The sequence below is a fragment of the Zonotrichia albicollis genome, chromosome 1, assembly GCF_047830755.1.
Source record: "Zonotrichia albicollis isolate bZonAlb1 chromosome 1, bZonAlb1.hap1, whole genome shotgun sequence".
NCBI lineage: Eukaryota > Metazoa > Chordata > Aves > Passeriformes > Passerellidae > Zonotrichia > Zonotrichia albicollis.
Window position 1 is genome coordinate 55,367,792 of NC_133819.1, and position 24,606 is coordinate 55,392,397.

The following is a 24,606-nucleotide window of genomic DNA, read 5'->3' on the forward strand; positions in this document are numbered from 1 at the left end:
ATTCTGAGCTTTTGGCTTTATTCCAGAAACTGTTTTAACATTTTGTTCGAGACAAATTCAGATCATGGAGATGTTTTGACACTTGCAGTTCTGCCTTAGAGATGTTCAGATGCAATTCAAAGGCTATTGGGAGCAGCACTGCAGTTTTTGCAGCACTTCCCAAACAGAGTCCCCAGTATACAAAGGGAATGAATCAACAATAAAAGCCAGAAGTAAACAAAAAAATGGATAATTTTATGAAAAGTAGGGGGAAAAAACCCAAAACAATTGAACTTCCTCCCTATTAATTTTTAATGAATAGAAGACACTAGAAATTTTCGATTTTAGCTAGGAAATTTCACCTCTGACATTGGTTTTACATAGTAAATACATTCTGCAGTGGTAAATGATATTTTGGAAACACTTAAGTCAAATTAGTACCTGTTTGTTTGTTTGTTTGTTTTTATGAATTTTTGTATTTGCTTTCTTGCAAAGGTTAAAAACCAGCCAGGGTAAAAACCTAATAAATTAAATACCTCAGCTTGTTAGTAAAAGTGTTGTGATAGTGTAGATGATGACATAGAAGAGCTTCACACAAGAAGAGAAGGTAGTCCTAACATAAAGGTATATTCTCCACACTTCAAGCCATTGGTTATCTATTCTTCCAGGAAGAAAAACAGTGCTCATTATATGTGTGTATGGTTTTGGTTTTGAACTGAAAGATCAGTAATTTCCTTTGTGTATCCAGCTAGGGATACACAAGGGCAAGGGAAGCACTACCAGACCTTGGCTGGCAGCCAAGCAGCTGCTTTCTAGGATCATCAAGAAGATTTTCACGATGGCAGTTCCTACTAAATTAACTACTGTATTTCCTGAAGCTGTTCATAACTTAATGTGTCCAGGATTATTCTTGTGCTGACTTTATGAGATCAGATTCTTGCATTCTGGTTTCCTTTCTTGTCATTGAAGGTAAATACAATTATGAGGAATTAACAGTTACAAACCAAATCTGTCTGTTTGAACTGGATGATCCTCTTCCCTCCTATGGAGGGACTAAGTAGAGCCTGTTTGTCGAATCAGTATCAAGAATATGAAAAACGTATTATCACCATCACTGAGATAAGAATCTTGGTGGAAAGTAAGATTCATATGTTTCAAGACAGTCTCTTCAGAAAGAGTTTTCAATCTAGGCAATGATGTAAAAGGAAATTTGAAAATAAGAGGGAAAGAAATACTGTTCTCAGTTTTTTGACAAGCTCCCTCCTTGCATGTAATCTTGATCTCTAAGTCTAGTAATGACTGTTTTAGTAATTGCTAGTAATAGAATATATTTGAATTACTATGTTCTCTTACTCTAACAATTAATGAAGAGAGGCACAGAAGCAACTCGGAAGAAGCACTTGCCAGTGTCCACTGATAAAAAAGAAACCATCTAGTTTCCCTGATTTTCCCTAGGCTTCTAAACTTAGATCTTGAGAATTATTTCCAAAGAGGGAAAAATGGGTTGAACTTCAGTCTTGTGAATCCTGATCCCTTAAATGGACAACCTTTCAACCAATCAACCTTAAATGGGCCAGTTAGCCCAGGCCACTAGTTCCTCGTCCAAATCTTCCCATCACTTCTTGTTTAGGGGGCAAAATAAAAAGTCCTCCTCTTGCAAGGACAAAGAGGAGTCTTCGAATTGTCCTATTATGTTTGGCATATTAAGTTCACACTTCTTTCTACACAGGTGAGATCTGGATAGTGCCTTTATGATATCAGTAAGATTTTAAAAAAGTAAAGAAAACCAGAATGAATTAATGGAAGAATTTAAGAGAATTCATTTTACAGGTTTACCTTTTAAGTTGATTGATCTCTTCCTGTGAATGTTGAAAGAAAAAAGAAAACTGAATTGACATTTGACAGAAAGATTGTACAGGAACATTTTGCACTTACAGCAAGATTTATTTTAGCCCTTTGTGTTAGTCATCCTGCATGTACTCTCTTCATTTCAATGACTTACACACACACTGGCATACACATATTTTGGCACCATATTTAAAAACATAGCTACATTACTGGAGGAAATTACTCATTTCAGGGAATATACTCTACAGAAATTTGTACAGAAAATTGTACAGGTACTTTCTGACCTTCCTGCCTCTTTCACTTTAATTGCTTTTTAAATGACTGTTTGAAAACATTTTTGCTTAGGCAGATTTTGACAAATTCTCAGATATTTTTCAGTTGTTTTTACCAAATCTTCTAGATATAAAAGTGCTATGGTATTTGTATAAGCAGTGGATTTCTTTTGAAAATTCTAAAGAGGATGTTCTTGGAAAAGGCATTTTGAATGTAAAAATTAATTGTCTTTCAGTAAAGTCTAATATAGAAATCAAGGCCATTGAAACATGGGAAAAAACCGCTGTGATCTATATATTAAATAAGGGCACAGCAGCATGATATTGTTGTCCAGTTGTGGCCTGCTCATTATTAAATTAAATAATGAGCTTCTAACTGCTTCTAAACTAAAGTAAAATTTGTCAAATAACCTAGGTATTGAAATTTTACAACACTGTCCCCTTCAAAAAAATCATGGCCTTTCAAATGAGTGGCAGTTTGATTGATGTTTTCAGTCAGCTGAAACTGTTGCTACTTTGTGAATAGCCCATAGCTCCTATTTTTTTTGCTGAATATGTGAATTCCAGTTTTGAAAAAGATGATTTATTTGCCTTCTGATAAAAAGAAATTTCAGATAGAGAAAGATGTGAAATAGAATGGATATGTAAATAATCTGTTATGAGAATGATGAAGGAAGCAGGAAGTGTGGCAGATTACTGTGAGTAATCATGTAGTAATCAGGAGTTTTGATGTGGTGTGGAAAAATATATAAATAGTTGGTTTTTTTGTAAACCTAGCTAGAAAAAAACCTAGTTGGTTTTTTTCTTCCTAGCTAGAGAAGGAAGCTCCTCCTCTTGAATGAAAAGAAAATCTACAATTTTAAATTTTTTTTTTTCTTATTTTGAAGGAGTTAGTGTAAGAATTCATCATTTTTCCATTGGTTAAGCTTTTCCTGCCAAAAACAATGAAGAAAGAAATTCAGACAGTAACTGCTTGGTAAATTCTTTTAATACACAGTCCTGTTTTAAATTCTGACTCTTAGACTAGCTTTTCTCTTCTCTAACTAATGTGCAAGATTTGTGGTGTAAATGAAGGAAGCAAAAGAACAAGGAAGCATTTAAAACAATGCTATCTGTGTATATGTGGTGACAGAAGGGTTTTCCTCCCTGTTCATGTATCAGAGTGAAAATAAGCATCTTGTATTGGATTCCTCTCCTGGCTTTGAAAGTCTATCATTCCAGTCCTTCTGCAGGGTACCAGATGATATCAAAAGTATCAATAAACCATTTATTGGAGGAAATTCTGAGGATGTCTTGGAAACAAATGACATTTTCTGCTTAACTTAATATATCTCCTCCACCCATCAAGAGGGTTTTTTGAATGAAAATGACCCATTTAATCTTCAGTTGTCTACACTAGATAAGGAAAATCATCCCCTTGAAAGTTCTACCTCTTCTCCACTGCTTCTAAAGAGGGTTTAGGTCTTAGACGCCATTCTGATACATTCAAACATCTGCTTCAGTGAAACAAAACACATGAGTTGTTTGAGCCCTACAGGGAACGTACTTACCTGCACAGTCTTCATTGCTCCTCATCCGAACATCAACACAGCCCTTAGGGAAAGTCCAACAATTAGGTAAAGAACAAACATGGGCTTATTTGTGTTTAATACAGAAAAGGATGTACTATATAGACAGATAGAACCTAGCTGAAGGAACATCAAATGCCAAGTGATTTCAGGGGCTTTTAAAATAGAGACCTACCCTGAGAATTATATATTGCCTCATATGTTGGTAAAGCATTTCACAGTTCGTCATATGGAGAGGAAAAGCACTTCTCAGTGACCCTTTCTTGTGTTTCATCTGCTAGAGGCCAATATTTGGGGAGCACATGAATGTTAGTGGTAAGCTGATTTTTGTGTAAGGTGGTGGTCATTCATTCCTAGGCCTGAATCTTCTGAGGACCTCAGGGTTAAATCATACCAAGTGGTCAGTTTTTCTTCTTACTCTGTACATGTGGCATGTACAGCTCTGTCTAGGAAGGAATCTACTGTCTTGTAAGTCAGGAACTTTACATGAGAAGATCTTTGCTTCTGTCACAAAACTGGGTAGGAATCACTAGTTCTTGAGAGCAGTACTTCTGGGAATTTTTGCTAAGTATGTGCAAATTGGCTGCAGGGACAAGACCAGGCCAATGTTGCAAGAATCATGTTTATCAAATCTGATTATTTATTTAAGCCATATATTAAGTGCATCAGAAAAACATCTAAAAGTGTTCCAATCAGCATGATTTATGCCAAATATGCATCTGGTGCATTCTCCTGTTGTCTAGAGGAGCAGAAGTGAGGGCTATGGTTTACTTCCCCTCTTAAGCTGATTTAATGCTTTAGCATCTCCACTTTGTTTCTGCTTGCCTCTTCTCATGGCCTTGTAAGGCTACTTATTGGATCTGTGGACTAATGATTTTCTGTGCCATCATTGCTATTTTTAATTGAAATCTTTCAAGAGTTGGGTAAACTGCATTAATTTTTAAAATTATTTACTGGTTTTTCAGTGGTTTTTTAAATTTATTGCCAGAATCAACAAGACAGCTCTGATTCAAATGTATTTCATTATCTGTGAATATTAAACATTCTTGGCATATGGTGCAAGTAGTCAGATAACATATTTACATAACTTATTTGTCTACTGTTGAGTCTGACCCTGTCTGGAATTTTTTGTCAGTTCCCTTTTTTTCTCAGTGTGACATGTTAGATTAACCCTGTTTATCAATTATTTGTTCATTTAATAAAGGGTGAATCAGTATCTGTGAATCAGAATACTTGCATACATTTTTCCACTAATATGAGGATGAATGTGCTACGGTTAGCAACAAAGACAAACACATCTGTTATATATTTTTCAAGTTTGAAAACTTGAACCACTGCTTAGTTATTAATACATAAATAAATCAGCTTTAAAAAACATACAGAAGAAAATATGCAAAAACTCTCTGCCAGACCACAGCCAAACTCTTAGTCCTTTGGAGTCAGTATAGCCCAGGGACGATGAGAAAGGCATCCATTACAGAGTTGAACAATGCTAAAAATTTTGTGAAATGACTGGCCTATGTTCTGATCTTGACCATGTCTCCTGGAAGTAAAATTGCTGTTCCAAATATCTTGTGTCTCCTGATGTTTTCCCTAAACTTGCCCACACACTTTTTCTGATGTTGGATGTGGGTTTTGTTTTATCACACGCACTCATGTCTGGATTCCACTTTCCACCTTGTTTTGTATCAGCTTAGTTCTACTGACTTCCAGGCCCTGCTCCACAACTATTGATGATTTAGCTGAAGAGGGGAATTCCAGACTTACCAGAAGAGCTTGGAAAAAATTCATTATGATATTAAGTTTTAATATCATAATGAATTCTTTTGCATTAGTGGAAGTTTAGTGTTGCTAGTATTAGGAATGAGCTGAAGATATATATTTACTCACACATTTATTTTGTAAAATGTCAGCCAATAAATACAGGAATAGCCCTTGGCTTCTTATATACAGCAGTGCAACAGGGAGATTGTACATAATGCTTTGTTGGAAGCAAAAGCCAGGTTTCCTCCTGTTTTTCTGTCTCATTCTTCCAAGAGACTCCTATCACTTGCACATACTTAACCCCACATCAGCTCATAATATCCAATAGGTCCTCAACATTTGGTGCTTGGTCCTCAGCTGTCCTGTCCAGCCCATTTTGAAATTGTATTTGATTTCCTTCTCCCAGGCTGACACCTTGTGCTGGATACAAGGCCCCGAAAAAATGGGAGATCTTGCCTTTGATGCATGTTAATGGGTTGAGGATAAATCTAGAAGGGGCCACTGGCTTTCAGTTTACTTGTGAAGTTTACGTTACAGGTACTGTGGCCTGAACTCTTAAACTGTTTGCTAAAAGTTTGCTGAACTGCAGCAATTTCTGAAAGGCCCCAAAGGCTTGCTAGAAATTGCCATGTTCTGAGAGTAGCTACAGATGGGCAGAGATGATGCTGCAAGTACCCTGAAGGTGGGAAACAGAGATGATAGCAGAACAGGAATGTGCTGAGGCAGCAGCTGTATTATTTTTCATAGAAACTCCAACCACTCCCAGGTGACTTGGCTTCATGGGCAGCTCTTGGTTATTCTCTGTGTTTCCGGGAAAATGTGTGGTTTTTCCCCTTTCTACTAGCACTTCCTTCTTGGAGCTGCAAACCAGGCCCAAGTATTCTCATAAATCCCTACACCATGCAGGGAAAGTCAGAGATGGTGATCCCTATGTATGCAATAAATTCAACATGCTATTCTCATACAGCCCTATTAAAAAATCCTGCAGGCTTTTTAGGCTGTGGTGTGTGTGGAGTGTACATGATATGTTTTACATACAGCTGTTACACTCTGAAATGTCCTCCTGACACTTTTTCTCAAGAGTGATGTAATCTTACATGATGAAAAACCATTTCTACTTTATGGGTTTGCCTCTGCTCAACCTATAGAGTAGCACGAAAACAGTAATTCAGATTCAAATATTCAGAATACATTAAAGTCATCCTGCAGTCATTTCTTTCTTGTTGCAGATAGAGCATTTTAAATGCATGAAATAACGTGCATGCTTTCCTGGTGGTTATATCTTGTCTCTGAGAAATTTAGTGGTTTGTGCTGACAACAAAAAGTTGGCAGAGTAACCCATTGTACAGGTGGTCCAATTTAAATGTCTCTCAAGCATGTTCATAGGCTTTTCATGGGGAGGGCAATTTACAGTAAATTAACAAAGCTAGAGACTAACTTACCTCTGAATGAGTGTGTGATCATTTATAGAATCAGAACACAACAGAATGGTGTGGGTAGAGGCAGTATAAGGGATTTTCTGCTGTTCTGCATAATGACAGATTAGTAATATTATTAGCCTTTGCAGAGTTATGGTGACATTAGAGGCCTGTTATGCAAGGTGCCACGACAAGTCTGTGTAGTAAAAATGTTCTGGCTTGTATCTTCTTACATTTATGCATATTACATGTATATGTTCATGTGTTGAATACAATAGGAGACTACACATATATATACATACACATAGGCATATATGTATACACACACACACACACATATATTCTGGAATGAGTAATGCTTTTTAGTCCCTCAGATTTTGGATGGCCACAAAAAACTGTCTGAAAGGTCATATTTTCAAGTGCCACAGATGTCTAAGTGAGGCACCTGACAATAATGTGTTGTTATTGAGAAATGTTGAGGGCTATTCTGACATCCAGTGGTGTCCAAGAATGCATGTGATATCTGAGTGCAGGCTGTGCTACTGCATTAATCGCTCTGACATTCCACAGTGAGAATATCAGAATAATTTTTTTTAACATTTCTTAACACTGGGTCTGCGCAGTTTGAACAAAAGTTCCTTTGAAATTGAGGTAAAAACTAGAAAAAACATGATGTGTGTATTGATGTTAAGTATTTTTCAGCCTAAGACAAGACATTGGTAGAGAATGGGAATATCCCAACCATAGTAAAAAGACTGTCGGTAAGAACTTCTGTGGGAAGATTTTACTTTTGCTCTGGATGTTGGTTTGCCTCATGTGAAGGTTGAAGACATTCAAGATAGTGAAAGCATGCTTCATTCAAGTAATGAAAATGACAAATAATAGATATATCAAATCTGTGGGAAAAGACTTTATAAAATGTTTGGATTTCCATCAGACAACCACCCCCTTACAAATTTTTCAGTTTAGAATTGGCATTCTGAAAATGTAATTTCTTTGCAAAAAATGTATTTTTAAAAATTAGAAATGTTTTCCAGGAGTTGAAGGCTAGGATCAGTAATTAGTAATACTTACTTATGTGTTACAAAAATTTTACACTGTTACCACAAAAAACCTCATGATATGTGTGGTAGTCTAGACTGTATGTTATGACATAGACCACTGAATATAGAGAAGAAGAAATAGTAAAAAATAATTTAAGATCTTTGAAATTAGACTCTTTTTTTCCTGCAATGTAAAACTCTTCAGTGAAATCTGCTAGGTCAGCCATTAATTTGTGTCTGCAGCACATTCAGACCACAGGACCAGACTCAAAGCATGTTAGAAAAATGTGTAATATGAGCATAGGTGCTGAAGATGCTATGCAGTTAGCCTGGTTTACCTTTTCCTTTGACCTGCTTTATGTGCTAACATGGACTTTGTCTGCCTCTTCTGGGTACAGATTTTAGGTATACTTCCACTACGGATTTATCTGTAGACACCAGACCAGTGCACCAGACTGCAAATTATTTTATTCAGGACTTATTAAGTAGTTTCTGGAAAACAGAATGAAACAGCCTTCAGCAGAGACAGCTCCAACAAAGCTCCTTGGAAATCCCTTCTTGGAAGGCTGCAGGGCTAATTCTACTTGGTACCTCTCTTAGGAAAGGTTTTTATTTCCTGATCTGTAGTCTTAATGTAGGATTTAGGAGAACCTATCTTTTGTGCCTCTTGTTCCCTGCCCCAGTTTTTTGAGCAGTGCACATCTCTTTCAACATCCTATGCACTGCTCAAAAGAAGTCTCTTCTGCTGTTTCTGTAAGATGTTGGGTACCGGATCCTGGGAAGACCACTCTGGTGGTAGTCTTTTTCTGTTTATAGGCTGCTGAGAAATGGAGAAATGGAAATTTTTGAAGAGCTTTGGAATGCCAGGAATGCCCTGAAACTCCAAGTCCGATGAAGAGCCTGGCTTCCTTCCCACTGCATTTCAAAGACTTGTACAGTTTTTGCATCTATAAATCATAAACATTTGGCCAGAAATTTCCTTGTCTGTGTACCACAAGGTGGCTGGGATAGCAACATGTTTGAACAAGAAGAAAGTCTCAATGAGGCTCACAAGACAAATCATGATTTGTATTACAGAGATGCAGTTCAGTCTCACCATAATGCAAACAGTTTTGTGCTGAGATTTTATTTAACTAGTTGTCTATCTACAGATGAATATGTAATTGAAAACAAAGTTTATTGAAAAGTTTCCACAAGTTTTTTTCTGGCTGGTTTACAGAATATTTATGCGTGTAAAAATTGAGAATAACACATGATGTGAAATAAAAGTGTCTAACAGTCATCCTAATAAAATAAACAAATCAAAACCCCTAGAAAATATCCCACCAATTCAACTGTGGCCAGTCCTTTCAAAAGGATGGATTTGCTTCTACCTTACCATGATCCATCCACTTAGAATTTTTTATTAATTTTTTTCCACAATTTTGTGGCTCTTTGGCTTCCAAGAGTGCCAAAAGAAATGGATTTCTGCTCAGTTGCTTTGCATTGTTTCCTGCCTGCTGCCTGCCAGCTTATGCTGATTGATCACAGGTACACAGATGAGTGTAATCTAATTTCTGCCCGGTTGAATTCCCCCAAATTCTGCTGGCCAAGTAGCAGTGTCTGCCTTCTAGGAAGTAGCTGCTGACTGGCTGATGAAACAGGGTATAGGTGACCTGATGGTCTGTTCCAGAGCAGTGCAGGTAACAGGAGGTGCTTAGTTCTTGCATGTTTCCCTCCTAATATGGACTGTAACACTGAATTTATAATCCACTTCATATAGGATTGCTATGTAGTTGGTGGAGAGGAAAAGGCATTTCCAAGTTCAGAGCTGATCCTCTGGAGGAGCCTTTTTCTGTTTCAGCTGAAGTGTTTTAAAAATTATGCTAATCTTCAGTTTAAGAAAAGATAGTAACTTCAAGCAGAAAGGACCAGGTTTAAGTTGCTTCATGCTAAACAATTCCTTTTAGTCTTGTGAGACATTTCTGCTTTGGCTCATTTTTACACTCTACTTTTACAAGATATAAATCAGGACTATTTAGGAAGTATGCCAAAAGTTTGTGTAGTACGAAAACTTGTACTGTCCTTCTTGTATCTCTTGCATAAATCTAATGACATCTGGAATTTAAACTTTCAGGAATAAATAACAAGTACTTAATAGATGTGAGAAATAGCTACTCCCTTTTCATAATTTTAGAAAGGTTTATTAAACCTTATCCAAAATACAATAGAAGACTGAATAGAGAATATAAGGTTACAATGCTTGGAGCAAAGGATTTTCCCCACCATTTGCTCACCCACACAACTGAGGTTTCGCCTTTTAACCCTTTAGCCCCTCCCAAAGTTGTGTCCATTGACTCCTTCTTCACTGTCCAGTGGTGGAGATCTCTTCCTCAAATCCTGATTGGAGGTCAGGTGTTGCCATAGTGACAGTCCAACCTTCCCAAATGTCCCAACCCCGGCTGTCCCTTGATAACAATGCAAGGGGGTAAAACATAACTATAAATTTATAAAACTTTTCTTAACTTACATACATGATATTTGTCTGTTAATTGTGAGAGTCAATCATCACAATACTCATCTGTCACAATAGATCCTGACTTTTTAATTTAACGTAAGCCTTCTAGTTGATGTGGATCTAATTTACCTGTGAAAGATCAAAGAAATAAATGTCTGTGAGCTTTGTGAATCTCTTACCTAAAATAAATAATGAAAACTCATTTCAGTTGATCGAGACAAATCAGTCTTTATCTTCAGATGAGCCCAAGCAATCTCTAAACTTTGGATACACATGCTGCAAAGAACAGATTATGAAGAATTTGTGGGCCAGTGAAGCAGACAGGTGATCTATATCACTTTCAAAGAGACATACATATCCCTTGTCTGGAACTAGCATTTAAAATCTAGACAGACCTGCAACCGCTGTGACAGCTTTTTCTTTCTCTCTCTCAAGGACTTATGAATTTAGTAAGGTACAAGTTTTCAGTCTTTTATCATGTCATAGGATGTGAGGAGGTCAAAGGCAGTATGTGCAAGAATGTCAGCTGGTGGTTTATGAGAAAATCTCCCTCTCTCACTTACAGGCTTTAAGTATAGTAGCAGGAAGAATTTGCTGATACTTTGTTGTCATACTTTTTATTAAATTTTGGTCATTTTTTTCAGTAAATATTTGTTAGTTGCAAGAAGTGAGGTGGCTTTTCTTGAGCAAGATTATCTTGACTGAAGCTCATTTTATCAGTTTGGTACTTTTCAAGTCTTACTTGGCTCAGTTACCACTTTCTTGGGCAAGTGAATAAGCTAATGACACAAAAAGGTGGTTTTGTACTATTTCTGCTAAAGGTAAAAGAACAGACTTAGTGCCTAGGCTTGTGCATTTACACAAGATTTATCTTCTTAGTTCTGATATAAACAGGGATGCACCTGAGTTGGCCAAAACATCAAAAAAGGTAGTACAAAGGGTAACACTATTGTCTTAGTTTAAGACAATTTACTGGGTGAGGTCTCTGAAATAAGTTGCTTCCCTTTAGTTTTAACTTCTTTCCTTTCCACTAATGAGGAAAGACAAATACGAAGAGATACAAGTGAAGAAAATAACGGTTTACTTAACAAAACCAGCAATAATCAACAAATATATGGTTTAAATGGTGAACTGCAAATGGTTCAACTCTCACACACAAATGGGGAGGAGATCCCCCTGATTGTCCCGGGGAGCACAGATAAAATGGTGGAGAATCCCATCCCTGGGCCCCATAGCCAAGAGAGGAAACAACACAGCAAACAAGCTTGTTGTTTGTTGTTCCAAAACTCCCTGCCTCCCCTGCTCCACCAAAAGAATAATCGACGGAGAACAGGGACAAAAAAAAAAATCTGGAAAAGCGACATTTGTCCAAAAGCAGTCAATGCTGCTGGGCTGCCTACTCCACGCCACCCACCGGGGCTCTCCCTCACGTGGTGCAGCTGCTGGCAGCGGCTGGAACTCGTGGAGCGCCTCTGACCTCTGGTGTGCCGGCTGCAGGCAACCGTGGGCAAATCTGTCCTCTCCCGGCAAATGGCCTATGGCAGCGCTGCAGGGATTTTGAAATGCTTGAGCCCAGAAAGAAAGGGAGAGAGCTCCATGTTTCTGTTCCCCGTTTTTAAAGGCACAAAGCACCCCTCCAGGTTTTGTGAACTGGGGTAAAACATAGAGATTCTGCTTCTGACTCCAAGTCTTAAAGAAACAATAAACAAATTGGTGTAGGTTGATGTAGAGGAAGATTCTTGGGTCAGCCCTAGTGCTAAACTCTGCCTACTATTTCTGTAACTAGGACAACTATTGATTTAAAATGCTATGTCATAACATATATTTTGCTGAGGTTTTTCTCCTCTATCTCCAGACACGTAGAACACAGACACCTACAAGTGAGCTAGGTTAAACATATTTGTATCCTGTCCAGTTAAAGCACTTCCAGTGCATGATTATCTGGCTTACTTCAGATACTTTCTTTAGGGTTATTTGACTCCCAAGGTTTTTTCTCTTTTGACTATTAATGGGAGTCCAGACATTTAGCTCAGATTAAAGTGTGTTTCTACAGACAGACTAATTCAACCTTCTTGTGTAATTTCACTAATTCGGAATAATAATTGTGATTTATAATTGTGCATGCAGGTTGGTCAGGACAAAGGAAGCTGTTCTTTCCATAGAAGCCACAGCCCATGTGTTGTTCCTCAAGAAAATGAAAACATTTTCCACACAATATTTGCTTTTTTCACGAAGTCTGGCAGAAAAGTATTGGTAAGAAACAGTACTGCTTATGGCATCACTTGAACATACAGCATATTTTACAAAACATTTTGCATGGTTTGGCATGACGATCTGAAGCAGATAGTTCATGCTGGGGGGACACGTAATGATTGTAATTGTCTGTTTTTTAAAACTAAACAGGAATTTTCAGGAAGTGCAGCGGATAGGGATTTAGCTGATGTGGCAGCACACACTTGGTAACCCGAGCCTTTGCTCTGTCAAAGGCATGTGGGAGCAGTGGGTCACTGCACTGCCTGACCCACACAAAGAGCTGGTGTGCTGCAGCAGTCCTGTTCCTTTCAGTTTTGAATGCTTGCCTGGCTCAGCAGCTCTGTAGAGGACTGAATTTTACCTGGCTGCCTTTCATGCAGGCATCTGTAGCCAGCTATCTTCAGGTCTTGAAAGTTGTTGTTTCAGTGCAAGAGTGCTGTATTATATAGCAGTTATATAACTTAGTTTTCTGGTGTGTTTGCTGTTTATAATTTATTGTTGAATTTTACAATTTTTCATTTATCATTTAATTTTTACCTCCTTTGCCTAACAACTTTTTCCATATTTCCTGTAGGACTGTGAAAGACCAGGCAGATCTTGTTTAATTCTACACTGCAACATAAGTTCACTACCTAAAGCAGAGTCCTGTGATATAAATATCTACATGCTGTTGAATACCGAGATACTCAAGAAAGTACGTGGTCTCCTTGTAGGTTGTCTTCAATGCCAATTTAAGTGTGCTTAGGTGAACCAATAAACTCAAAACTTCAATTTCTTCCTCTTTACTAGTGTGTGAAAAAGAATAATGGTATCAAAGAAAACAGATCTACTCATTAACAGCATGTACAGAGGTATTAATCTTAGTTCTTACCCATTACTCATTAGAATAGAAATAAATTTAGTTCAGAAATTTATACATTAAAAAATTACAAACGAGACCCCTAATTGTGTGCATGATGTTTAGGCTAGACATTTCTGAAGATCTCATTGATTTCTGTAAGTATTCATTCTAAAAAATGTAAGTGAATGTAAACTGTGACCAGCTATGTATTATCTTCCCGTGTAAAGAGAGACATAGAAGTATTTTTATTATTATTAAATAATAATAATAAACATAAAATAATATAAATAAAATAATAAATACAATAAAAATAATAAAATATAATAAAAATAATATAAGATAAATTATTTATTATTTATTGAATTATTATTATTATTCAAAGAAGATGCATCATGACCACATTAATGCTGAGCTTAACATTTGTGGCAATAAACAAATGGTTGCTTTCTTCAATTTCTTTCTTCTCTGAAGCTGCTGAATCAGACAGTAAATCTTTTAAATTTTTTGTGATTTACTGCATTTTGACATATGTTCCTTTACTTAAAAAAATGCTGACTAATTCTGTCAAGATGCTGTAAGGTTATGAGGGAATAGATAATTGAAGGTTATGAGGGAATAGATAATTGAAGGAGAAAACTGATAACATAAACCTATTAAAATAAACCTGTCTTTTATAGCTGTTAGATTAAAAGCATCAGAGGGAGCCCTTATTAGAAAACAATTAATAGTCTTGAGGTTTTCCAATTGAAACCAATAAGTCTGTTAATGTTTGCTCATATTTGAAAAGAAGAAGTACAGACATGGCCAGAAGTTTCAGATATTTGTTACATACTTATAGAAATGCTGAAATATGCAAATAAGTAGTGTTTACATATTTACATAGTTTACATAGTTTACAACTGAGTGCATGCAAAAAATGCTTCTTGGGATATAGCCAGGATTCATCCCCTTGCTGGGTCCCTTCTAAGATTACTTTTAGCAACACTCCCTTAAAAGACATAGAGTGTTTACATGTTTGAGTATCACCAGTGCATGCTGTTTTCTACTTTTTACATATTCTTCCCAAGGCAAACCACATACAAGTGAGTAATCTGTAAGTTCAAATGGCATCTTATTGAAATGTGCATGTTAAAATGCACCGGGCGTTTTATTGGAGAAATACATATTAATGAGAGGAATTGTACAGTGAATAAGATAGTTGCCATGCACAGATTCAAATAAGAGGTTCTCCGCCAGGATATATTGTAGTTTATCTCATTTTCTGTATATTATTTTTCTGTTCACTTGAAAAACAAATGTGAACATTTTTCACAGTTAATATTGAGCCTGCCTGTGTCATTGGATTCTCTGTCTTGCTTTCATGATAAATGTGGGAAATATCAACAAACCAAATACAAAGTATGTGTTTAAAGTCTAACATACCTGATGTTGCTATAATCTGAAATAATGTGCTCAGTTATATCTTTTATGAGCATAAAGTATATTTTTTCAAAGCAGAGTTGTAACCAGGCTGGTATTTAACTCCAACCTAACCTTCACTAAGCATTGTCTCGGTGTATTTATTATACTGGCAATTGTTTGATGGTTTGTTGGGCTTTTTTTGACAGGGGGTTGGTGCTTTTGTTGTTGTTGTTGTTAAGTCCAGTTGTTCCTCTTTTTTCTCCTCAGGACAGTTCATCAGTCATCCAGTTTGTCACAAGGGCAAGGCTGCAGGTGGACCATGACCTCAGAGTCGTGGAGGTGCCCAATGGGAACCCAGAAGAAAAACCAGTGAGTACACAAAGCTAAAGAGAAATATTTCGTTGACCCAGTGGGCTGGAAATCCTTGAGAGCTCTATACAAACTGGAATTTGTGCCTGGACTCACCCACAAGAGTGCCTAGACTTTGACTGACTGGACTAACAGTACTGTGAACTGTGTTTTTGTGGTTTGGCTCTCTGTGATAACCATGTCAACAGAGTGAATGTTGTTATTTCAAACCAGAGTGATCTGTGTTGTACTAGCTAAAATACCCTTGAGGTATTAATCAAAAATTAGGTTTAGGTCTTGATTCATGGTTAATATTTGCTTTGTAATTCAAATTTCCCTTGAAAACCTAGAACAGGCTTGAAACCTCAATAAGTCTTTTCACGTGTGCCAGAATGAAATATTTAGAAACGTTACTGATATTTTGGGAGCTGTGAAAATGCAAAAAGGTGTCTAAACTTTCAGAAATTAATTTAACTTTTTTTTCTTGTGCTAAGCTGGTAAAAATCAAGTATGATACCACATATTGTGTTGATCTCCCTCTTCCTCCTGAGTCTTCTACCTTTTTGGTGCCATTTGTCTTCCTTCTTTCTGTTATCCAAAAATCTGCCACTTCACTGCTACTGCTGTGTCTCAGTGTCCATACACCTGGCTGGCACCACCCAGTTCACAGCCTCTTGTCTTGGGCACCTACGAAGGGCTCAATCTGCATTTCAATCAGCATCTCATCTGCAGTTTGCAAACTCAGCTATTTGCACCAGAGGTATCCCTCAACAATCATGTCTGTAACTGTAGTCTTGAATTTCTATTTCATTAGACCTGTCAGAAAAAGGAGTTATTTTATATGACACAATCTTCTTTTTTCTGTTCTGTTTTCTTTTCTTTGTCAGGTTTCTCTACCATTCTATACAATAGGCTTGGAAGTTAAAATGAAAAACATAGCCATTGCCGCGAATGTGCCTTGTAAGTGGCCTGCAGTCCTGAGTGTTGATACATTGCTTGGCCTCTTCTTAGTTCTGCGGCTTGCACAGAACACATCTTGCAATTGCATGGCAAAATTTCATTAATGACTTTTGAGAAACAACATTCACTTTTAAATTTTCAAAGTTTTATTAAACCTTAACAAAAATAAAACAAAGTACTGAATCAGGAAAAAAATTACAGCTCTGAGAGTCTATGTGACCAGCAGCCCTGCACTCGTTTACAAAATGAATGCTCTGCCTTTTATACTCTTGGCCCCTCCCAAAGTCCTGTCACCTCCTTCTTTGCCATCCATTGGTGGAGATCACTTTCTTACAACTTGATTGATGGTCAGGTGTCGCCATGCTGCACCTCCTGGTAACAAGGTTGCCCTCCCCTAAATGCCCGGACTAGTGACAACAATATAAGGGAGAAGGGAAAGAGGATTATGAGGAGAACATATAAAAATAACGTAACTATGTATATATAAAACTTCTGTCAACATACACCTAATATTCATCTCTTAATTGTGAGAGCCAACCATGGCATTACCCATTTATAATATGACTGAAGTAACACCTGACTGTGATACCCATGTCTCAAAGGAAATGGAAGAACCCAGTATCTCTATGACATATATTTTCAACTGTAAAAGGTTTTAGAATATCTAAGAATGATAGGCACACTGTGAAATGTGTCAGATTGCTATTTTTTAATGTTCAAAATTTAGAAATGCTTTTTGTCTAGAAATGCTGGCTCTGCTGTATTTCATTGTTATCTAATGCTTAGAGAAAAAAAAAGAAAATTAGGCAAAAAAAGAAATTGTCCTTTTCTATTCTCAGAAAGCCTTTCATCAGGCCTTGAGTTGCATTATGAAGCTCACTGTGTATGTGTTGGGAAGCTATCTTAAGCTTCAAACAGGAGCTTGCTTCCAATTCCTGGAAAGCCCTAGCTGTAAACGAGCATGCTTGAAATGCTGTAGCCATGTAACATTAATCTGTAGTTTCAAGTACTTTCTCTTATGAGTGCCAATTCTTCTCTACTTTATGGTATTTCCATATGCCAGCTACAGTATTGCTGTATGTTTTGCACAGGGTCATGTTCAGGCACAAATTTAGGATATGGCTTGGCTCAAGGTATTAATTTTTCAGCGTTCTCTTCTTGTGAAATGCAGAAGGGAAGAGTAGTTGTTGCAAGCCACAACTATTTGGCTGGAAATAGAGACTGGAGAAAGAAAATGTCATCATTCAACCTCCTCTTTTCCTTTTTAAAGCTCATTTTTCACTCTTCATTGACCAGAGACTGCTGTACTGTATCCATTTGGATAGCAGCTCCTTTTGCACAGTTGTGCATGGACTTCCCATGAGACTGTTTACGACAGTGCTCCCTAACATTTGTTAGACACTTTATCATGCTAAGGTTGAAAAGGCTTTTTGCTTTCTCAGGGTAAATGTGGGCTTATTATTATTTAATTTATTATCATTATTTACATCTAAATGGTTTTTAAGACCAGGTACCATTATTTCAATTGGCGCTATTACATTATAGTGTGTAGTATCAGAGTGCAAATTCTCTGTAAAGAAGATAAATTGAGACACAAGACAAACAGAAAAGGAAGGCTGATATTTTTATGGTAGTATAAGAAAGATCAGTGGACCACCCATATAAACACCAACTCTGTCAGAAACTTCAACCGTGAGTGTGAGTATCTCTAAGTTGGGTAGCAGGTTATCTTTAAGATTAACCGATTTTTAAAAAAAATATGCATTTGTGCAATTCTGAGAAATATTTTCTCTGGATTTGGATATGATTTTATGTGATTTTTAATTATGTATTTTTGATTCTGGTTACAATAGGCTGCTCGAGCTCTTATATTAGACAAATCACATGAAGAAGGTGATCAGAGTTTGGATTTGGCTCTGTGATGACAGTGGTACTAGCATCCATATATATTGTCTGAAACTGGTGTCATATTTTCAGGAGGCATACTTTATTTTCTTCATCATATGAGTTTTCATGAAGGTTTGGTTCTCTTCTTCTTGGTCTATGAGCAAAACCAACAATAAGCTCCAAGAGAACGAATAGTAGTCAAATACCAGATTAATGCATCCACATTTTTTGCTCACTGCTTGTGTGCAAGAAGAGGAGGAGTGCTCTTAAGGACCAAAAGGACAGCCAAAGGAAGGAAGGAAGGAAGGAAGGAAGGAAGGACTGGATTTTACTACAACAAAACTATGCAAATGCCTCTGAGTCTTCCTGTATTGAAAGTGAGGGAATGCAAAGCTGATTGCATGAAAAGGCAACCCCAGATAAAATGTATGCAGGTCCTGCAACACAGTGACCTGTAAAGCTTAAGGCTGCTGTCTGGTACTATCCACTAAGTACAGGTATGCTCCATCAACCCTCTGAACCTTTTGTGCCTTCTGGATAGAGTTCACTGTTCTTTTATTTCCAGTTCAGTCACTCTAGGTTTAATACATATCCCAGGTATCCCAAAATGTTACTGTATCCCCTATCTATTTGTGCCCAAAATAGTGGGCATAAATAGATAGCCGGAGCTGGTCTGGTACCAGGGTACCGCTCATCAGTGCTGAAAGTCTGTTCTTCCTTTCCTCCTCTTCCTTTGGAGTAGGGACCCAAGGCAGCAACCCCAAACTGGCAGAGTCCAGCAGGTGTCAGGAGGCAGCAGCAATTGGGAACATTGATCCCACACACCCCGACAATTTCTATTTGCCACTAGTACTGCTTCAAAAGCTCCCACCTTCACGGGAGGGTTTGCTGCCATTTTCCCTTTGTCTTTAGAACCATACACTCAGCTGTGGAGGGCAGCATCTTACGATGGGTCACGCTGCAGATTCAAGTTTCTCTTTGTCTCTGGTGGGCGTCTGTGAGAAATAGCAATTTTGAATCTGGTGATTGTTTACTGTTATTTTTTTGCCTGTTGCTGTTTTGATTGCTAGTAAACTGCTGTTTTTTCACTTATATCCACTAGTATTCGGTTTCTTCTTATCGGTGGAAAGGGATTAACACTAAGAGAGAGAACTCATTGTAGAGTGTTCCTGTTAAATTGTCTTAAACCAAGACAATGCAACACAGTCAAGAGGTTGTCCCCCATGGGTTTTTTCTATGTTTATGTTTCCAGTGATAATATATTTTGGAGAAAAACAACAGCGAAAATAAAACTTACAAAAAGTCAGTTTATGGTTATGAAGACTTGGAACCTGTCTTTATATGCATATTCTGTGCAAAGAGATTTAAATGTATATTCATGAACCTTACCTTTAGCTGTCTGCCTGCAGCATTGAGGACTCCTGACTTTGGCCTGTTCTCCATGTCTGTGTTGAAGCAGCTTGTGTACTGGACAGTGTCCATGATGTTCCACTTTTTTTTTTTTTAATGCATTGGGGAATACATCTTCCACTGAGCAATCCACCAGCAACGGCTCATTTTTTAGAAACACTCAGCATTTTAAGGCATCAGATCTCCCCAGTTTACCTTTTAAATATCTGGCTGGAGCTTTCCCCAGCGTCTTTGCAGCCTCCTTGCCAGCAAATTATTTGCTGCCATATTGTTTTTGTCATGTTAAGGTATTCATTTTATTTTACATTTCCATTTGCTGCTACAATATTCCTTTTATAGATTTTCTTGTCTTTACACTGCAGTCTCTCAGGTAGAAACATACACTTGAGTAAAGGAATAGAATACACAATAACAATCAATTACAGTTAATTTCCCTGGGATAGAGACAAACAGGTTGCAAGGAAACTTCAAGTTTGTATTTTTAAAGAAAATACTGCTTTTCTTAGTATATGTAAATAAATAAATATGTTCTGGTTTGAAAGCAAAACCAGTGAGAGACTCCAAGTCAGAAATACAATTTATTAGGAAAAGGAAAAAAAAAACCGAAATACACGCAATAATGCAAAAGAAAAAAACCACTGACAGAGTCAGAATACAACCTGACACCCTGCTAGTTAGGGTGGTGGTAGCAGTCCAGATGAAATTGTCTTGTTGAAGTGGTGATTCTGTAGAAATGATCTGGTAGCTCTTGTCCTCTGGAAACCAGTGGGTAAAAGCTGCTTGTGGTGTCCCAAAACCCAGATTATATCCAGGTGGGGATGCTTAGCTCCTCCCCCCTGGCGGAGCATCTCACAATGCGCTGATATCGTTCTGAGTCATGCTGTGGGTCCTTGATTACCTGTTAAACAGAAATGGCTCCCATAGGGAGTTATCTCTGAGTCATGTGGCAAGACATTGATGGGCCCATTAATAGGAGATAAGGAAAAATGATGCCCCTCCTGGTTTCAGCAGCTCTTGAGCATGGGAATAGAATACATCTTTATATTGTAACCTAGGACAATGTAGAAGGGATGTATAAGCATGTATGTACAGACATAAAGGAGAATAGTGTCTTTACTGGTGAACTCCCCCCAAGCATAACAGGACTTGAATGAAAAAGTCAAGCAGCAATGCAGGGTGGTTTGAAAAAACAGAAACAAGTTAGGTGATAATGCAGAAATAGAATAGCATTTTTTTATAAGCACTGTACCTCCCATGGTGCTGTGGCTCGTGAGGCAGGTGCCTGAAATTTATTTATTATATATGAGTAAAAAGAAAATTTCTCAATTTGCATTTTAAATCAGCTTTTGCTGAAGTATGTTCCTTTTCTTTCTGAGTACCAGCATAGAGTCTGTTCCTCTTCCAAAAAAGGCTTTGACAGATTATGAACTTTATTTACTTTCAAAAATTCCTACCCAGTTAACTTCTTGCTTACATGCTTTACTGAAATAAGATGTTTTAAAACTTAAAAACAAAGGCTCTGTTTCTTCATAATTTGTTAACCAAGATATAGCTGTCAGGATATAGCAAGTGTTGGCACAGGTAGAAGATGAGCTGGTAGGTGCTCTTGTACATCTGTGTTCAGCATTGCAAAAATCAGTGGCTGGGTGGAAATCTCAGTTATCTTCCAGAAGGGCAGTTACACTGCGTAAAACCTGATTGAGGTGTGAGCTACATAAAGCTAAATGGCAAGCTGCACTGCCTCCTGGGCTTCCCCACTTTCAAGTCCTGCATGTACAGTGCAAAATGGAAAAGATAAATATGAAACTGAAAAACCTCATATGTCAAGACTGGGATGTTTTTCATGTTTTTTCCCTGACATTTTATCAGAATCTGAAAACAAACATCTAATCCACTCTGTATTTTGTAACTGCTATATGTGCTTTTCTGCTGCCCCTACTGCACCTTTTGGGATATTTTGCCAACACCATGCCCCTTATATTCAGCATCAGTTACTCTTATCACTTCTGTCTTCTCTATAGGTCAGAGCTGTGGGAATTGTGCTGAGATGGAGGTTTACTTGTGCTCCCCAACCTGTTAGCCACCCTGCAGAGGCTGTGCTGCTGGGATGGAAAGGACAGGGAATTCAAGGTTTGCCCAAGAACAGCTTTTAGAGACTGCGCAATGGCCAGTGGGTCCAGCAGCAGGTGGCAGGTGGTGTACTTCCCTTTAGTACAATTGCCCTCTGCCTCCAACCTTCCCCCCAGGGATGGCTTGCTTCCCTGGCATCCTGTCACTGACTGTATTGTCTTCTTCCTGATACTCCAGATACACAACATACTTTGACTGCTCAGTCTGATTCAGTTTGGGTTTGGCTTGGGTTTTTTTGTTGTTGGTACCTTCTTCACCAAAATAAGGTACTTGCAGTTGCTGTGTATTTATGCTGGCAGATTTTGAGGAGTTGAGATGGCAAAGGACATTAACATGCACAACATCCATGCTCCTCTCCAAACTAAAAAGCATTGAATGGGATTTTTTATGCATGTGTGTTGACTCCAGACTGCTAGAAGAAACCAGACAGTAAGAAGCTGCTGCTCTACCCTATTAGTTCAAGCTGTGACTGCAAAAGCTACAACCAGGGTCTTCTAGCCAGTGTGCCTCAGACCTGAAATGTGAAGGTCTTGAATCTCTATAGAGGATTACATATTATTTCATCTCTGCAGCTTTTTCTGATTCTGTCTTTTGGCAGGATGAAGTGCAAATAGGTCTATTGTGCTGGAGGTTTTGATATGTTAACATTTGCTTGCTGAGTAGTGGAAAGAAGGCACCAGAGACAGCTTTAAAGATCTCTTCAGTAAAGTTGGCAGTACTTAAAATGTAAAGAGATTGGGTTTTTTTAGAGGCAGAAAGGAAAATAAAATTTATGTCTTGTTATCTAAGTCCTGTGTCCATGAGATGGATGCTAACCTTAGCATCTGTGAAAACTTGACTGCCACATCAGATCATCTTTCCAAGCTGCTTAGAAATACAAATGTCTTGGCTAAGGAAAGCAGGAGCCTCCTTTGAAATGGAAAATATGACCCCCTTCCCTCCAAATTATTATAACTTTGAAATTAAGGGGCTTTTAGGCAAAGGTACAAGATAAAGAATAGCAGGTCTTTACTAATGTGTGTGAGCATAACAAGGAAAACATCAACAACCATGTTAACAACAACAATCATGAATAGAAATCCCAATAAATTGTCTCTTGCCTCTCTTTAAGCCATTTCCCCTGTGGTGCAGTTACAGTCACGGCCGGCAGGGGCGCTGTTGGCTCCAGGCCAGGCAGGGCGGGTGCAGGGGGCGCTGTGGCGCCGCCTCTCTCCACACAGTAATGGCGGACGCAGCCATTAACTCACTCAGCCCATCCTTCTGCCCCCTCTGGATAGCAAAAGGAGCTGTAGGAGAAAGCTCAGAGTGGCAAGCTAGGAAGGCAGGGATGAGCAAAGTTCTGGGGGTAGATGAGATGTATCAGAAGCTCAACAGTCCTAGCTGGAACTGCGGGGCCTCCCTGCAGGGCAGGGGTGTGAGTTGCAGTGTAGCAAAGAAACCTCGGAGCAGTGGCAAAAACCACTGGGGGCTGGGCAGTGGCCTCTGGACACCTGAACGGGGCTTCTGAACATGGCCGGGAGAGGCTTCCTTGGTGGAGGAGGGGGCTTAGGGATCCTGGGGTTTCCCCTAAAGGACCTGAGTGGATGGTGAAAGTCCTTTTTCAGTGAGGTAGGATGTAAATAAGGTTCCCAGTTCAGTGGCACCTCATGAGCAGGGACTCACCCCACAGCAGAAGAAGCAGGAGTGGGCTAGTCTCCAGTGGTGGCAGCGAATTCCCTCCATCTCAAATGTCCTCTTCTGAAACTGAGAGAGAGAGAGAGAGAGAGAGACAGCTAGCAGCTGCCTCAGCCCTTTCTTTTCCCATCCAAATTCTTGCAGTATCTCTGCCCTTCCCAGAGAAACCCCTAGGTAAGAAGAGAGAGTAGCCAGCTGGACCCCTTCCCTGAGCTGTGGCCACTTCTTTTGTCTCTCTTAAGTACCTGGTCATTATTGTCTCCTACTAACATATATGGGGAGAAATTCTTTGAGAGAATCTCAAACCCCAGCAACAAGGAAGGCAGAAGATCTGTGTTTGATCCCTATTTATTATTTCCCTTACACTGGGTGTGAGGGACAGTCTGCTGCTTAAGAAGCTCTCTGTTCAGCAAAATATGTTTAAAAGTCTGCAAAGGCTTTGTGCTATTATCTAAAATGCTAAAATTATTTTTTCTTGGTTGAAGAACTGGTCTATGTTTGAGAACTATTTTGAATATTGTGGTATTAGTTATGGGAATATGTTTGGATAATGCTAATATGTAGAGTTTAGTTCATGTCTTGTTATCATGATACCAAAGCAAGGCCACTCATGGCCATCTTTGAGAGGTCATGGTGATCAGGAGAGGTGCCTGAGAAATATCACCCTGGTCTTCAAAAACAGCAAGGAGGACCCGGGGAGCTACCAGCCAATCAGCCTAACTCAGTCTCTGGAAAGGGAAAGGTAATGCAGTGTCTCATTCTGGAGGCCATCTCTATCCACATGGATGACAAGAAAGGGATCACGAGTAGTCAACATGGATTCACTAAAGGCAAACCATGCTTGACCAACCTGATGGCCCTCTATGATGAGACAACCACCTCATGGATGGATGAGGGGTGAACAGTGTGCATTGTCTACCTCTATTGCAAACAAGGCTTTTGACACTGCTTCTCACAATATTCTCATATGCAAAGTCAGGAAGTATGGACTGGATTAATGGCTAGTGAGGTGGACTGAGAACTGGTTGAACAGAAGATACCAGAGTGTTGTAGTGGCACAACATCTAGTGGGAGGCCTGTCACTAGTGGTGTGTGCCAAGGTTCAACACTGGGCCCATGTTAGGTCATGTGTGTGGGGTGACGGGAAAGGAGACAGAGGCACTCACCTCTGATGTTGGTGTGGCACAGAGGAAGTTTATTTTTCCAAGACCTTCCTTATAAAGGGCATTTTGAAAGACCTGGTCTGTATGTTCTCATTGATCGGAACTCCACGCTCCCTCGGGATCTGGCCAGTGAAATGCTTGCAGCGTCAT

At 38.6% G+C, this 24,606-nt stretch overlaps 1 protein-coding gene across 2 annotated transcripts in view; it reads left to right on the forward strand.

Moving 5' to 3' along the window:
• The window catches only part of ITGA9 (integrin subunit alpha 9), a 215,588-nt gene that overhangs the window by 161,079 nt on the left and 29,903 nt on the right, over positions 1 to 24,606 (forward strand). For both annotated transcript variants that reach the window (XM_005487011.4, XM_074541806.1), the window contains exons 24-26: positions 12,517 to 12,642; positions 13,217 to 13,336; positions 15,152 to 15,253. In XM_005487011.4, the coding sequence (XP_005487068.1) occupies positions 12,517 to 12,642; positions 13,217 to 13,336; positions 15,152 to 15,253 (348 nt within the window). The remainder of the gene's footprint in view (positions 1 to 12,516; positions 12,643 to 13,216; positions 13,337 to 15,151; positions 15,254 to 24,606) is intronic.